General features: G+C 33.3%; 1 protein-coding gene across 3 annotated transcripts; it reads right to left on the bottom strand.

The window, feature by feature from the left end:
* Positions 1-4,127: 4,127 nt before the first annotated feature.
* Positions 4,128-12,828, bottom strand: LOC113765036 (putative axial regulator YABBY 2). Of its 3 annotated transcripts, none has more exons than XM_027309103.1 (6): positions 12,427-12,828; positions 10,125-10,244; positions 9,306-9,423; positions 7,889-7,937; positions 7,606-7,681; positions 4,128-4,600 (listed from the first exon to the last, which is right to left on the bottom strand). In XM_027309103.1, exons 1-6 carry the CDS (start codon positions 12,493-12,495, stop codon positions 4,481-4,483), a joined length of 552 nt encoding a protein of 183 aa, XP_027164904.1. In that variant the 5' UTR covers positions 12,496-12,828; the 3' UTR covers positions 4,128-4,480. The 3 variants fall into 3 exon arrangements, with proteins under 3 accessions (XP_027164904.1, XP_027164896.1, XP_027164891.1); XM_027309095.1 differs by having other exon boundaries at positions 9,306-9,429; positions 12,427-12,827; XM_027309090.1 differs by having other exon boundaries at positions 9,306-9,432; positions 12,427-12,823.
* Positions 12,829-18,065: the final 5,237 nt, after the last annotated feature.

Here is an 18,065-nt window from a genome sequence, read left to right as displayed (position 1 = left end):
CAAAATTTAATTATTTTATTCTATATTATGAACTCAATACTGAGATAAATACATTTAAAATTTCAATACAAAAAGTGAAGTACGCATCCAAACAACATACTCAAACACTTGTGTTTTTGTTAAAAATTCTATTAGGTGAACTATTTCTTAATGAGCCACCACAACCTCAAACCGCCCTAACACACACCACGCAAGTTCATATTTTCATATTTGCTTGTTCATGCTTTCTCTGCGATATCCCCTACAAACCATGAGTTTGTTCAATTGAGGCAATTATAGTGAATCATAAGAAGATCAGTGTCACCATCGCAATGAAGTCTTCTTGCCTGGAGTGGACCACATTGATCTTTACCCAGTGTGCATAACATGTGCAGCTGACCCTCCCAAGTTCTGTAATCAGTACAGTAGCAGGACCACTTCAACCTATGATGTACTACATTCTTCTCCACCCCAACCTCCTCCTCAAGAAAACAAGAAAAACCATGGTGATGGAGGTGCACAACCATGTTTGATTGGCTTTGTGGGCAAAGATGAACAAGAAAGAAAGAATTACTGACATGAAGCTTTGATTTGAGTTTTGCATTGCCTCTAATTACTATGTAATTGTTTTATTATCTAAACGAAATAGTTTGAATTTTGAAGTGCAAAATGCTCTGTCTTTTTACCCTAAAAAAGGCATAAACATTTACTCGATTTTTCCTTATACACACAAGTTTCATCAGTGTAAAAAGATAAGAAACACGAAACCAAAAATTTAACAAAAGGGGGGGGGGGTGGGTGGTAGTAAGATGAGAAAAAGAGAAAACAAAAAGATATACCATATCATGATCCTTTCTAAGCCATGAAAAATCTATTCCAAATTCCCAGTTGAGAAAAGAAAAAGTAGCTTGGAAATCTAAAGGATATCTACAGGTTGAAGTTGGCAGCCCTGGCCTACAATTTCCCTTTCATCTGAGGTGCTTTGCTGTGTGGGTGGCATCTAACTTTGTGCAGCCAGATTTGCCTTGCATGTGATATGACAACTAAGCCAGACATTTTAAAGGTAAAGTGAGGCAAGTATTAGCAGCAGCACCTTTTACACTAACTCATACTTCACTACTATATCACAAAACCCCAACAACATGATTTGACATTACAGATTCTACAACCTCAGCCCCATCCCAACAAACAAAAGGACAGGCAATTCTTTAAATATTCAATGAGAAAGTAATCCTAGCCCATGGTTGAGGGATTTTGCAGTTGCCAATGGCAATTCCAGGATCAGGTTTGCAGTTTAGATCAAATCATCTTAATTTGGGTTGTTCATTTAAATTTTTGTAAAATGTTAGTTGAAAATTGATGATTCATATATACGTCACATCGTGTTAATTTGACTTCGCCATTAATTGTTTTCTACCATTACTCTCGTAGTTGTACAAAGACCACTCTGATAACACGCTTTCCGTGTTTAAAAGTAAAGTCACGTCTATATTTTTATTTTTTTTTCTAAGCAAGGGTATGGTGATCAGAGGGAGAAAAGGGAAATTAAATCCAAAGATTTCTGATTTTCTACACATCCATGTCTACGTACTTAGGTTGTACTATTTTAATTTTCTAGATTGATTCTCTTATGAACCAATTTTTCAATATCTGATACATGCTCTTTTATGTATAAGTGGTTATTACGTGATGGATATCAGAAATGACAAATGATATTATTACAACTCAACTTTCAAGAGCAATTCTTTTGATAATGGCAAGATTATGCATTTCAAGTCCAGATGCAATACGAACTTGAGAAGGGAAAATTTTTACCACTTCTTCAAAAGTTACTGTAACACAAAAATTTGAGATCTGACAATAATATGAAACATAACTTTTATTACTAAAACAAATATATAATCGTCCTATTTATGTTATTCGAAGGAAGTATCAAACAGCATGTTCTATTTCCCTAGTGACAATGTTGTACCAGGTAATTAATGTTTTCTTCTTTTTCTTTTTGATTTTAATTGGTTTGATTAAGAAAAATCAAAAGGTATTTTTTACGCTGTGTGTTACTTAATTATATTCATTATAATTGCGTAGTCCAAACATGTGAATTTATGATACCCAATATCTCTTATAAACCAAGATTATGGATTCTTAAACCAAGTTCCAAGAGTTCCAAATACAATATTCAAGCAACTTCTTAAGCGCCTAACAAATAAAAAAAGAAATATGGTTATGGCATAAAATTTTCCGAGTGAAGTTCGGAGACGATATAAAATGGCCACTTTAATGTCTAATTTTAACTCATAAACTTTCATAATTATTTAGTGAACACTTTCTTCTTCTTCTTCTTCTTCTTCTTTTCCTTGGCCCCCCTCCCCTCCCCAATTTAAGGCGGGGAGATATGGACACTTTTCAGTATACTTAATTTACACCTAATTTACACGCTCGTTTGCGCCTTTATATTAATTTAGACATTTATCTGATTTAATTTCATGTTAGACAAAAAAAAAAAAAAATTTAACAACTAGAACCACTAGACATACCTTAGCCAAATCCTAAACTCTATGCATCATCTGTTTTCTCCTAGAGGTTGCCATCTCCGGTGTCTGATGGATATATTTTTTACTGTTTCGATATCCAGATCCAAACAAGGCCATGTACATTTCGCAGCATGCAGTAAATAATTTAGAGAATGTTCGTGTATCTGTGCCACGATCCACACCAACTCATATGCACAGAAATCATCGTTTTCTGCAACTTCAAAGGACAAATGGGTCTTAGTACTCTTACATTTTCTCAACTTTTTCTGCTCAAAAAACAGTTCTTTTTTTTTTTTTTTGCCTTAAAGGTTTGTAAGACTTTGAATTCAATGTTGTGGCATGAAATTTTGGTGTTAGATCTGAGTTTCTCGATTCTGATATTAATGTGGTCTGATCAGTGAATGCGACAGATGAACCCTTGAACTGTAACTATCAAAGCATCAAACGTCACATGCATATACTATAGTATGTGATACTGGTGCAAATAACCCCATCCAAGATCGGCCCACCAGTTTTTTTTTTTCTTGGTTTTGATTAGGAAGCATGATAAATAAGGCAAAACCAAAACCCTTTAAAATAGGGTACGGTGACAAGTGACAACCTACCTCGTCTTGGGACAGAAATCTGGAGGGACCTCTCTTATGGATGTTTTTTTTTGTTCATCTATTTCTGGCAATAATGAAACAAGTTAGTAATGTTATCGTGGCAACCTACCCAAAAATATATATATATATATCAAAGTTTAGTATTAAGTAAAGAAAAGGGTAAGAGGGGTGATGTACCAGGTTGGAATTTACCCTAGTTTCTTCTATGAGAATGTGCAGTCGTGTTCTAATGATTGCATTGATTTATATTAAGATTAATTTTGTACACAATGAAAGTGTATATATATATATAATCAAATTTGGATGCATGATGACTAAATTTAATTTAAATTTGAAATTCGATATGTGTATGCATTCAAATACGATAGTGTATATACTGTCAATATATTAATAAGATTCGCACATATCATATTACGTAAAAATATACAATAATCCTTGACATGAATAGTACTTCGTTATACACTTGAAATGTGTATACAGTGTCATATAAAAAGTACAATATGTATGTAAACTTATACTAAATTTTGTAAGAATTAGTTAAGGGTAGGGCACTTTGTAGTACCTTAGATAAGACATCCATATTCACTATTCAGGAAACCAATATAAAAAATTTAAGATATAATTTCTCAAGAGCAAAAAATTTGGGTTCAATATGCATTTTAGGACACATTTTATTGCTAACAACAATATACAAAATTGCTCCAAAAAAAAAAAAGCTTTGTACAAAAATTTTTACTTGTGACTAAAGCTAGTACTCGCTTGTAGTACAGTTAATTGTGAATTTAATTGGCTGTGATATTTTTGACCAAATGTACAATAAGTTGTATGGCATCATAACATGAATCAGCCATGCAAACTCAAATGATGTCAATGTTCATAATCGGAAAATTTTCCAGCAATAAATCAATCGGAAATAATACATGATTATGATAAGACATTGAGCCCTAATATGCTGCTAAACTAATCAAGAGGGGCAATATGGATCATACCACATTGTAATGGAGTTCAATTTGGCAGTGAAGGCAACTTCATTTATTACAGAAAATATAAGTAATTACATTGAATATATGCATATATAAGATCTCAAACGTATATAGACTACATATATAAGTCACTTTTTTAGCTACATATGGAATTCACTTCCCTTCTTACGTAGGATCATACTTGAAAAGATAGTACAAGGATACTAAGGTATGTGTGAAGTTCTTCCCATTTGTTGGAAGAATTTTTCACAAAACTCAGTATAGAGTAACGTGAGGGGAAAAAGAAAACAAAAAAAAAAAAAAAAAAACAACAACAACAACACTGATCACTTAGCATCCTCGTCTGTTTTCTCCATTGTAGGATGATATAATATGAAGCTTAGTAGAACCCACGAGATTTCTGAGTCCCTTGATCTCCTGCATCTGGATGGTCCAACTTATTGGCTTGTTTGTTGCCATCAACCTTGAGTCCAAAGTGGATATGAGGAAAATGTGCCCACTGCAATACGGAAAATATCATTTTTCTTCATCAGAGTCCCTACCATGAATGCCCTTTTTTCATGGGCAGAGAAAGAAATCTGTCATCCAACAGCTTGCTTTGGTTGATTTGTTATCATGTTTTTTTCATTTAGAACAGGGAAGAAGAACCTAGACTTCTTTTGAAAGTCAGCACAAGAGTTTAATGGCCAAAAAAAAAGTTGCAAGTAATTCAAGATGTCTTGAAGTTGGCCATCTCAAATTTCTGTACCTTTTGACCTTGAATTCAATGTTTATAAACATAATAACCACGGAAAATAGGGAAACCTATGTGGTTTTTACATCTACTCATGCAATAAAAGAGGTGATATCAATTAGTAGATGAGATACAAGCAAGATTGATGAGAGTGTACTTGAGAATATAAACATGCACTTATTATTATTGCTCCCTCATCCCATTTTATATATCATAGTCAACTTTATACACAGTTTTAGAAAAGAAAAAAAGATTTGATCAAGGCACATCAGCTATCAAAGAATGTCATTCCATTATTGCCTTCACTTAAACTTTAAAATTTTGTTAGTTGAGTTTGGAATTTTTTTTTAAAAAAAAAAGCACAACTATCTAAGAACAAAGATATATACTTTGCAGCATGATTTATTAAGAGAAATGACTTAAATATTTATTTCTATTTATTAAGAGAAAAGTTGAATTTCATTTATTTCTATTTTAAACTGGGACAAATATTTTAGAACAAACCAAAATAGAAACCACGACGTATAAAATAGGATGGAGAAAGTATATTTAACATAAGATGGTTCTATAGATGTAAGAAATGTTAAATGTTTTAAAGAAAATTTAAGGTGGTGCACAAGTGAGGGGAACTAGACCTTGGTTTTGGTTTTAGTAATTAGGTTTAGTTTGTTGAAAATTCAAGTTTTCAATTATTACATTAGTTTAAAATCCCCACCAGAGAGCCAGTGCTACAATTGAACAGAATATCACTACTTTCAATTTAATGCTTACCACATACTTGGATAATGTGCAAATAGACTAGAGAACTTAATGCGTAGATCAAAACTGTGCAACCAAAGTCTGTATTCAAACTTCGAAGAGTATAGTGTTTTGTTTTAGACAGCTGATATGTTGTTCTTGCCCATGTTTTATCAAAACTATGAAGCTTTTGAAGAGAAAAGAAAGCAAATTAAGGGGCAAAAAGAAGAAAAGGTAGTTAGGCACTTCTGTTGAAAAAAATTTGCCAACAGCTTCTCTTACTCAAAAAAAAAAAAAAATTTTCTGACAAAAGACATTTAGAATTCTGTTGCAACATCTAGTAATATCATAAGTAATTGAACAAGAACAATTTAGAGTAATTTTTAAAAAACTTTTCCCTCATCTGGTGATATGCATTGGTACAATATGGGGGCAGTAACAGGAATCATTGATTCATTTTTTTTTTTTTTTTTGCAATTTTATCCAAAAAAAATTGTCTTGAAAAAGGAAATGGTTGTTTGTGCTTCTGAAACAACAAATGCATGTTTCATTATGTTATCAAACAATAGATATGGCTACCTTTATAAATATCTAACCTTAACAGTATTGTTCTGGGTAAACATATGTATATATAAGTGTGTTTTTAGTAAAGTTTTTGTAACTTAATCAATGAGATTAAATTTTTGCTTTGTAATAAAGTATTAAGTCGCCCAAAATTATTATAGTCCATTGTTGGAATACCACAGGATTTATAAAAGAAAAACTCTTTACGTGGCATGATACTTATTGACCAACCATTAATGGTATACTAAAATTTCACTTACTAATGAAAACTTGAGCATTTTACGTTTTGTTAAATGTTTATAGTAGGGACAAAATATTCCATCTTCTACCAAAGAAATGTAATTTAGTGTGGACAAGAAAACATAATGATCTAGATAGTTAATTCTTTGCACCAAGTATGATAGAAGCATAACCAAATCCGGTTAATAAAAGTTGACTATTTCTGACACCTATAATCTATGTATTATTACATCTAAACCAAAATTTTGCTCCTTGTTTATATAATTGGAATGGCCTACAAGTAAAAGTGACCATTGGAGCTCAATTTCCTACCTAAGATAGACCATTTCTTATCTGTTTGTTGTATATAAAAGGTCTATATATAAAATAGCTTCTTATCCTGAAATGCTAAGCTTTTGTCATAATAATTATACCATCTAGCAGTAGATATCATGGATATTGTTCGACACAAAGTTATTTGTTGGTGCAAGTAGTCACTCTTTTTTCTTCGTTTTTAGGTAGTGCAAGTCTCTTTTACTTGTGCCAAATGTAGATTTCTTCTCTTCTTATAGCTGCAAATTTTTTGTCTCTCATATCTATGTTAATTATGTAAATTTTCCCCAGAAGACTCTAACTACCCTACCCTAACCATGGGCAGAACTAAGGGATGGCGAAGCAAAACATTAGAAATATTTCAAGTTGTATACTTAAGTGTTAGTTGAATTAGAGTTTGCCCCCCTCAAGGGAAATTTTCTAGTTTCGTCTATGCTCTAATCACTAGGCTGACCCTAATGATTTTATAGAATTACGACCAATATCAAATAATTAAACTCCAAATGAAAATAAATAAAATCTTGTGTGATAAATTGCATGCAGTTGGAGTTATCATAAGCACATCACATTCAAACAATTCTACAACTACTACTATTTTGACACTTACTACAAGTGTTCTTGTGCCAAGTCAAAATATTAATAAAAGTACCTAGCAGTAGCCAAACAACTTCGTAAGAGGCAGCAAGATCTTATATAATTCGACCCAATGCAATGCAACATTTTGTTAAAAATTTACTAATTTCTTGCACATTGTAATTTTCTAAGAAGATGATCACCCTCTTTCGAGACATGATTTTCCTCGTAATTTTAATGCTAAAACAACACTTAATTGCATCCCACTCATAGCAGTGGCACACATCAGTTAATTTCTGACCAGACTCTCATTATATAGTCAATAATATCTTGGTAATACTTACATTTTTTGCTGCAGTGCTAAAAGCTTCCCGGTGGCTAATTTCAGGATTGCTGGCCTTTATCCTTTGTATCTCTTCCCTGTTTTAAAAAAAATGGAGGAAATCAAGTCTGTTTTTCTTTTCTTTGTCTTATCTCTTGTTTCAAATTTCTTGCACATGAACAACTATTAATAACAATGATTCTCATCATAAGACCATATATTTTCTTACCTAGTGAACTTTTTAATTCTTGCTGAAATTCTTGAATTAATACAAGATGTTTCTAATAAATTTGCATCAAACTTACTTGATAAATCTGTTATATGCAGAAGGAACCCTTTGTCTTTTCTCTGGGGCTGCATAATGCATGGGAAAAACAGTCGCAGTTAGACTAATTTGACTAGAACGAAATGTTCAAATAAATGAATTGGTCTACTAGTGCATATAAATTTCCATCCTAAATATTGTTCTTACACTGAAAATAACTAAGAACATGTGCCTGATTTTCTTTGTTTTGTACTAATTAATGATCAACTGGTGGAAAAGTCGATTAAAAGTTATGGTTAAGAGCACAAACGTGAAAATGATAGGACAACACTCCAATATTAAAGGGATCAATTTGTAACGATTTTCAAGATGTGATTCCACCAAGGTGGAGTGAAGCAATTTCCTCATTATAAAGCTGTTCAAGTCTCTTGAAACACACTAGTGTCCATGGGTACAAAGGATGAAAAGCGTCCTATATATATGGTCAATGCCTAGTATGTCAACACATAACAGACAATAGGAGAGAGTGAATATTGATGATCATGCAGGTAACTCGAGGGTATTTTGAGTTCTACTATTCAATGCAAATAACTTTGTGTGAGTTTTGTGAAATTCAAAATTCACCATTTCCCCTACATGAATTCAAAAAATCATTTGAGGCGAAAAAAAATGGAACATTTGTTATTGGGTCTGGTTTACTGTCTCATTAACCCTAAAAAGTGGTTAGATGGACAAAGTAGAATTTTCTTGCACAAAGGACAAGGTATACATTTGATAGTGTGAATATTTATGTATTTCTTGCTTGGTAATGCCCATGTCCGTATTATATATGTCATCTAAATCCAAAATAAATTCCATCACATTCTCCGGTTAGAACCCCAAAAAATTCTAGTGGCACAAGAGTACCATCCCTATGTGGCAAAGCTGGCATTAAAATCACTGCCTGCTGACTGAATGCTCAGAGAAATAAAGAGGTAAGTCTGATATAAAAAGTGATTATGGCAAATTCTGAAAGATGCCAATCTCACTAGTGAGTTGGATTGAAGTGATATGTCACAATCGTAGCAGTTCATTAGTGAAGCAGAAATTCAGGTGACCTTTTCAGCCCTATCCTATATTCATTCATCTAAATTCACTTGATGACAAATGACAAGTGGCATTCCCAATGAGATTTGTAATTGTAGGATTTTTTTTTTTTTCAAGTAAATTTCTTTAATGCCAAAATAGTACTTATTCATTCAACTTTCACCCAGCTAGTATCCATTTTTGAAACTATGACACTAGATGAAAATTTGATGTACACTGCCAGGAGTAAGAATAAATATTAATATGGACTCTTTTTTAACAGATATTTCAGTTGGTGCAAAATTTTTCTTTGGTTTCTTTTGTATTTTTTGGTTTTAAGTGGTAAAGTGCTCAGATGTTTTGTGGGTTGAGAAGGGAGAGAGAAAGCTTACGACGAATGGGAGTGATTCTTGGCTGATCATGCTCAGCAGAGTCGAATGGAGTAAACTTGTTGCATTTGGAAGAAGAGCCACTTTCTTTAGTAGCATCTTCATTGTTGATCTGTTGTTTCTGCAACTTCTTTCAACCAAAACAAGACATTGGCATTAGTTTTGTTTTTACTCAACACAAATGCCATATAATACAAGCTGCCTGAACCTAAAATGTAGTAAAATATGACCCCATAAAATTGGTCCAAACTTTTTCTTGAACATTTTTAACTTGGGCCAAAAAAAAAAAAACAAGAATTCAAAGCAGGAAACATATAATAAGAAAAAAGTTGGAATATTCAATTTGGAAAAGAAAGTTAAAAAGAGAGAGAGAAAAAAAAAAAAGGAAGCTCATTACCCACATTTCAAGAACAAATACCCCTCCACACACCCCAAATGAAATAAGACATCTCTGAGCAAGATGCAGAAAACTTGACTGAAGTGATAAAACCAGCGTCATGTTTTTTTGGGGGGTAATAAAACCAGCATTACTTAATAGTGAACTTCTGTTTAGACAGATTAGCAAAAGGAATTACAACATGTGGGAAGAATCTTGAACATGAGAATCAAGTCAAAGGAATCATTATATGTTGCAAGTTTAAGGTACCATAGACACTGAATCTTATGCATTCTCATCTATTAGTAATATAATAGTACTGTATATCAAGCAATGCAACATACTCTTAGGTTTGTTAAAAAATACCACAGTCTCGTTGAACTTGCTAGGAGACAAACTAGAGCCTGAATTCTATACTAGTACTACATAATGTGCTAAAAAAATACCTGGAGATCTTGTGTGGGAAGAGTCTGAAGCAACGCTCCCACATTAACCGACAGCAAATTTGCACAATGCCCGCATCTCACCGTAACAATGGCGAACATACTGCTGCATGGAACACTAACCTACCAACACACATTTGCAGTTTGTAGAGAAAACTAAGTTAGACCCCTCAAACAATGTAACCATTTCTATTCTTTTTTTTTTCGTGAAAAAACCTCCGAATTTCTTCTGTTTTTCTCTTAAGATTCATGTTTTCCCAAAAGGGTTTAGCCCTTTTGGTCTCATTTCTCAAAATTCATGCTGATTAATGTACAAGAATGTACAAAGAAGGGAAGAAATAGTGAAAAATTAAAGGAGAGAGATAAGGAAATTTTGATTAGATCTTTCTTGAAGGATAAAAGTAGAGGAAGAAGAAGAAGATAAATATTTTTAGTCTTCTTTTTTTTTTTCCCCTCTCTCTCTCTTTCGGCAGCATGGTTTAGCTTCTGCTCTGATATTTCTTTCTTCCTTCATTTGCTGCTTTATGGAGGAGAATGGAGATGGATAAAATTCGTTAGTGTTGCTTTCAGAATGTGAAAAACGAGGAGGAGTGGCTACTTCTTGGCTTGAAGCTAGCTGTTATCATTGATCAGTACTGATCATTTATGATGATCACGGATGATAATAAGACATTCAAGAAGAGGCCTCTCATGACTCTCATTACAGTCACATTGTAATAAGTACGCTGCTTATGTTTAAAGAGCTTCACAATGTCCATTCCTCCCCTTCCCCTTTTCTTTCGGTGCTCCTGACTTTTTCTGACACTTGATGACAGAGAAAGAGAGAGGCCAGCAACGAAAATGACATGACTTGCAATGAAAAAGAGAGATATCAGATCAAGTGTTTTTTTTCTTGGCTGTTTGACTGTCTCAATTTGTTAAGTGGGCTAATAATAACTTCAATTGATTCCAATTTCTTGAAATATCTGCCTTTGATTCATCGTTTTGTGGTCTTGCTCACCATATATAAGACCACATATATATGCTCCTAAAGGGGCTTCAACAAAAGAGATATCTTATGATGAAATCGCAGTTCAAAAAGGGAAGGAAACAAAGCAGTTGTAAATTGCAGCCATGATTTTCTTTTGGCAGCTCTCTTCTCATATTCTTGGCTAAAGAAAGCTAGCCAACAGTAATGAAGATCTTCCACAGTAAAGAAAATAGCCCACAACTAGGTAATGATCTGCAACAAATGATCATTTATGCTTCAGTGGGCACAGAAGAAGCCATCCATCCATCTCCCCCACCACCTCAAAGAAAACAACACTCACATAGGAAGTGAAGAAGGTAAGATACCATTATTTCTTTGTTTATCTGAAAATCATCCTTGTTTCTTGGCTTTTTTTAAAAACAATAAGAAAGAAATCAAGAAATTAGTGATCTAGTACAATTATCAATGAGTGGTGACTGCAGAAGTATGAACATGAAAATGCTTAGAAGACAAGGTGAGTAATAAATTGGAGAACTAAATGATCGATGGCAAGGTAACAGTGGCATCAAATTTAATACACAGGCAAAGACATGCAGTTGGCATACTGTTGAAAGGTAGGAAGGAAAGATCGATTGATGTAGGTAGAACTTATGACGCCAAGAAAGAAGAACCCTAAAATCTTATCTGCAGCTAGCCCTTATGTCAAATACATTTGAGGGAAAATTAGATTCCTTTTGGTTAAAGACATAGGACTTGCTACTTATGTAATAGATCATTAAATTTCTGAACTTGAAAGAGTTAAAACTTGAATGAAAACTGCTTCTTTTTTCCAGCAACAGCTTCATGTTTTGAAGCTGCAAACTGAACTGAATACACAAAACCTCCTTGTGAGTATGAAATATATAAGCTTTTTGAGGACAAACCAAATCATGAGTTGCCATAAAATATCACTTTGACCGGGAAAAAAAGTTGGCAAAATGAATTCAACTGACTCCATCATTTGCGTTTCTGGTAATGGAATCCATTTAGCTTGTTTGCGCTTCTTAAATTTGTGCAATATAGTTTTGAAAACTTTTTTTGAAGTAAATGTGTTCTCTTGCTACATGTTTCTTGATTTCTACTTACCATCACCCGTAAAAGCTCAAGGACCGGCAATGATCAGAGACGGTTACATGTGGATTGATTCAAACTACAAGCACTAGAAGAAGTTTAATCTTTAAGATTGTGAATTAGGCCACGGTTAATTCTTGTAACATGCCAGCCTTGACTATTGAGCTAGCATATGCAAAGCTAAAGAAATACAGAAAGAAATCAAAAAAAGTATACGTATTATACCGCTAGAATAGTGTTGCAGAAATTGCAGTGCACATAGCAAACTCGTTCAGATGTGATATCCATTGACATTTTAGCCGAGATTCGCGGATCGCCGGACAAAGAAAACCCTCTTTTTCACTAAAGAAGATGAAGCAGCAGGCTGTATTTGGTAGCAAGCTATATATGTAGCTATATGCAGATCAGGAAGGAATTGTGTGCATCAGAAATTTTTAGCACAAAGACAAACAGAAGAAGGAGAAGGAGGAGAAGGAGTTAGGAAAAGCCAATTCAGTGGGAAAGAAGAAAAGGAGGAGAGGGAAAGATAGAAATGAGGGGGTGAGATAAATATGGGGTATGTAAGTGCAAAACAAATAAGTGTACAAAACTCAAAGATGAGGATGGGACTGATCTGGTGGGTAATGGGGCAAAGGGAGGGAGTGAAGTGGGAGTACGGATGTAAGAAGTGGCATTAAGACTTTTTTGTTGTTTGTGTCAAGAATAAAAAAAAAACCCAGAAACCAATAGAAAAAGTAGTGTATATATCTAAGACATGAAAAAAAAAAGGAAAAAAAATTAAAGGGTTTTTTGGAGAAAGGTGGAATGTGGATTTTGGAGTGAGTGAATTTGTTAAACCAAAAAAAAAGACAAAAAAAAAGCGTATATATCCAAGACATTAAAAAAAAAAAAAGAGGGAGACAGCGAGAGAGAGAGAGAGAAAGAGAGAGAGAAGAAGATTTCAAAGGGTTTTTGGAGAAAGGTGGAATGTGGGGAAGTGAGTGTATATGAAGGTGCAATGTGGATTTTGGAGGAAGTGAATGTGTAATTTAAATTTAAAAAAAAAAAAAAAGAAAAACGAAAAGTACTGTATATATATACATATAAGGCATAAAAAAGAAGAAAAGAAAAGAAAGAAAGAAAATGAAAAAGGGTTTGTGGAGAAAGGTGGAATGTGGAAATTGAAGTGAATGAGTGAATGTGTGCAGTGTGTGTGGGGAAGGGAGTGTTATGATTGAGGGAATGAGTGGGTGGGAGGTATCCATTTTACTTAACCATCTTGGGCATCTGAGTAGCGGACGAGGGGGGCGAGAATTAATGCTTGGAATGTTTTAGGGAGTAGAGAAGAGATATGGAGATGCTTAAGCCCTAAGAGAGAGGGAACTGTGAAAGAGATGGCTAGCTCCACTTGTTCACAGCTTTGCACAATTAATGCCTCATACCCATAGTATTTATTTTTCTGACCTAAATTCAATGTGTTGTATGATACTTCATTGTTTAGCATAGTATGGTTAATTAAATATATAAATCTTTTATGCACTGTCAATGTATGCACTGTCAATGTATACACTAGCGAATATAGATATATGTCATTTATGTAAAGTTTTGTGTTTAAATTCAAGTTAAAATGATGTGACTTGTATTTAGACTCCTTACTATCGAAAAGATTAATCTTAATCTAGCTGTATTTTAAGTGAGATAATGATATTCACACTTTTATTTTTGTTTCTTGAACACTTACTAAATTTTTTTTTCCCAACATTACAGTGTCTATACTCTACAATTTTCTCATTTTGCATTTTATAACTGTCTTTTTGTCTTACAAAAATTTTGGATAATACTCTCTTTTTCTTGAAACCTATTATTGGTTTAAAAAAAATACTAAAGGTGATCAATGTTGCTAGTTGACCCAAAAAAAAAAAAAAAGAAAGAAAGATAAAAAAGCATAGTCAATTTGGAGTGTCAAAAGAGGATAGTCTATCACCTCAAAGATTTCCATCAAAATGGAATTATAAGAGGAATGTCAATTGCCCAAACTAATCAATAGTATTATTATTAGTGTTGATTTTTTGCAAATATAATTAAGTGCCATTGCTTGGTAAAGGCAAATGTATTTTCAAGACCTTGACCTTGAGAAGAAAGGACACAAATGTAAGCTACTTTTTAAATCAACATAAATTGTCCCATAATACATGCCCATTGTCCAATGGAAGTGAAGCATCAGCAGGCAAACTGCAAAGGAAATGCTTAGACATGACACTATATATGCAGCTGCTATGCAATTGTGGAGATTTGACTGCGTACACGTGCCATGTTTACACGTGACTTTACATGCATTGATCATATGAGAAGGAAATTTTATTTTCGTTTTTGGTATTTTATTGTAGATAAAGACAAAGACAAAAAGATAAATCTTTATTGCAGTAAATTATGGCTCCTTTTGCATTTCTAAATTGCAAATTAGGATGTCTTAATTACCAGCGTGCTTTAATAAGATTCATGCCTTAACATTAATTTGTGTTTAAATAGATACTGAAATAGGCTCCATCTGCTCTATTTGGATTGAAAATTATTTTGAAATAATAATGCAGTACTTTCTGAAATGTGATGTATAAATGAGACAAAAATGTGGTTAGAAAAATAAAATAATAATTACAAAATGTATTTATCATGTAAATAAAAAATTAAGTATCCAAACAAACCAAAGTCGATGTATGTGTAATGTTACTTTCATGTCATCATCTGACTATATTGAATCCTTTGAAAATTCTTTTCCAACTATTATCGATCATTTGTTGCTGGACGATTTTCAACAATTTTAGTAATAAAATTTTTTTATCAAAAAAAAATGTAAATGTCTGCAATTTGGCTAAGTCGACTTATGTATGATATTCAAAGAATGTACTTTCCGTATATAAATTTTATAGTAAAGTCAATAGTCTATAACAAACGTACAAAATTGAAATGCTGTCATTAGATTTTGCTTGAGATACAGCGAAACAGGGTTATTTTTTGCTTTTTGCTTCTTTTTTTTCTTTCTGTGGGTTCTGATCCAGCCTGGTTTTTCATAGAGGAGGGTGGACCAGAAGAACCATCCCTCAAGTTCCTGAAATTTAGTAAAGGCCTCCAATATTTCTAAATATTTTGCCAGAAGTCCCTTTGCCCTCCCTAAAATATGTCGTCAACTTTCATTTGCCATCAGTTTGCCTTGGGGAAAACCTACTCATTACCATTTCTCCAATTGTATTTCCACATGATCTCTAGTTAATCCCCTACAAACTATCCAATGCATCCTGTCAACTCCATATGGCTTTTATCAAACCATTATGTTTTTCTTCTTCTACCAATGTTTGAAGTACAAAATTTCAAGGTCAGTCAATTGATCCATATATATTGTACTTATTTTTTTAAAAAAAAAAATTTCTCGTAGAGAAAGGATAGAATTCAAGAAATGCAGAGGAAGAAGAGATATTAGAATCTAGAACTTCTAAGGTCTGGAGCTGTATATTTATTATACTTACAAAATTAAAACTTTACTCCAAGCTTGACAGCTGAAAGTACCTAGTTAAGTTATGGGTACAAACAATTGAGTGGACAAAGTGGATCGTAGTAACATGACCACATTCACTTAATGTTTGGGCAACAATAGTACAGGAGCTGGCCATTGAGTAGGATTTGACCACCAAGGCTATAGCTGGTGTTCATATTGAAGCATTGTTTGAAGCATATTAATTATATGTGTATATTCTAGACCATCTTGCAACATCCTTTTTTTTTTGGCCAGTATATCCTAATCTAGGGGGAGGAGAGCCTAAGGAGACTTGTGTTAGGGGCTAATGGATAGTCAGATTCAACTAAACCAAGAGAGTGCTGTGATTCTTAGATTTTTTTTGCTGCAGGTGAGGTTTGAACCCTCACCTACAGCCCAAGGAGGGACTTAGGTCCCTCCCTAGTGGCTACTGAGCTAAGCTCAGTGGTTTGCAACATCCATTTGATGGTGAGACAAAGAAGGTTGTTATTTGCAACGCTTAGTGGTTTGCAACATCCATTTGATGGTGAGACAAAAGAAGGTCCATTTGATGGTGAGACAAAGAAGGTTGTTATTTGCAACCTGAAAAGCGTATTCATTACATGCAGTTAGGCACATCCCCTCTTTTAAGATTTCTTTGCATGTTTTTAGTCGGTTAAAAGAAAGAAAATTTTTCTAATTAGCTCAATTTGCATGAAGCTTAATGAATTCCTTGCATTGTTACATAATAAAAGAGATATACCCTTCCAAAATAAGTAAATAAAAAGAGATACCTATTCTCGTAGCTCTATTAAGGTTTACCACCAATTCGTATTCTTGAACTATTGAGATATTGATGTCTAACACCCTAAATTGTTATTTTTCACATTAAATATTGATTCTTGAAATGAATGAAATTAGCAACTTAAACATTAAATCAAATGGAATTATAATGCAGGGTTGAAGTGATAGTTAGATACTCTATTGTATTTAAGTATAAAATTAATTTCAGTATGGATTGGGTTAAAGTGGCAAGATTAGGAAACTTATTAGATGTTAAAGTGTTGCAAATAAAAAGGTCAGTGTTCAAGTTATTCAAAACTCAATACTTTGAACGGTGGGATGGCTGCCACACAATTTGTCCTAATCTTCCGGGCCCCAACTACAAAATCCAGGCACTGAATTGTAGTTTTGTATTAATATCTCCAACTGACAAAAAAATTTAATTGATATGACCAAATATCAATTAATTAAATTGCTCAACTATCTATCTTGATTAAATCACTTTTGAGGCTGATTGATGTGATTTGGTCGTCCTCTTTTCTTTGAACAAATTGAATATCCATTTTATTTTGTTAAATCACTCGAGGCTAATGTCCCAAATTGAACATCCATCTTAATAACAGATCGAGAGTTACTGATAATGTTGTAGAAAAAAAAATGAGAATCAATAATCAAATTTTAATGTCCCAAATTCAAGTCTTATAATTTAAGAAGGTGAATTAGGCAAAGTTCGAAACTAATCGATGCCATCTCGAGACAAAATTATGAAAACAACACAAAAAAAAAGGAGCAAAAATATTGGTATATGCACAGGAGCGATAATGCTATGCAGTAGTGGAATTTAAATACTTGGTTTTCTTTTCTTTTTCTCCCAACACATTACCCAAATTTTCTTCCAAGATAAAGTGTTCAAAAATAAAATTTAAAAAATGAAGTGAAAGCGCGTCTATAATTTAAAGGCCCAAAGTAGAATTTAGCCAAAAACCAACACATGCAGTAATGGAACTTGGATATATACGAGATTTTATTTTTTTATTTTTTGCAAACACATGACCCCAATTTTTCTTTATCCTGTTTTTATGCTTTTAGCTGCCCCGAAAAAGGCCCTTTCGAGCATGTCTTATAACACAAACAGTACAATTGAATAATGTAGAACATGCAATGAACAAAATTTGCTATGAAACTCGTACAAGGCAAGAAGTCCCACGTTGAAGAAATAGTGTCACATTTGCCAGAAATGTTAATGCTAGAGACGTAGTGTGGTTCACACTTACCAAAAACAAGCCATCACCTTGTCCATGAACGTCGCTTACATGGTTCTTTATATGGAAAAATGACAAAGCTGTTCGTTCTTGAAAAGTCATGTCATGTTTAGTAATAATACATTACAACATGCATTGTGGTTGCATAGTTCTTCATATGACAAGGAATAGCAACTAATGTAATGAAGAAGCATTAAACACAAAGAAAGCGTCATGATAAGAATTAGGGTCTGTCTAATGGTTACCCGTTAAGATATATTTTAAATATCATATTTTTGAAAATATAAGATTAATTTAAAAAAAAGTAAATAAATATTAAGGAGAGTAGGTAA

This window comes from Coffea eugenioides, chromosome 1, assembly GCF_003713205.1.
Source record: "Coffea eugenioides isolate CCC68of chromosome 1, Ceug_1.0, whole genome shotgun sequence".
NCBI classification, from domain to species: Eukaryota; Viridiplantae; Streptophyta; class Magnoliopsida; order Gentianales; family Rubiaceae; genus Coffea; species Coffea eugenioides.
This window is presented reverse-complemented; position numbering and strand designations above follow the sequence as displayed.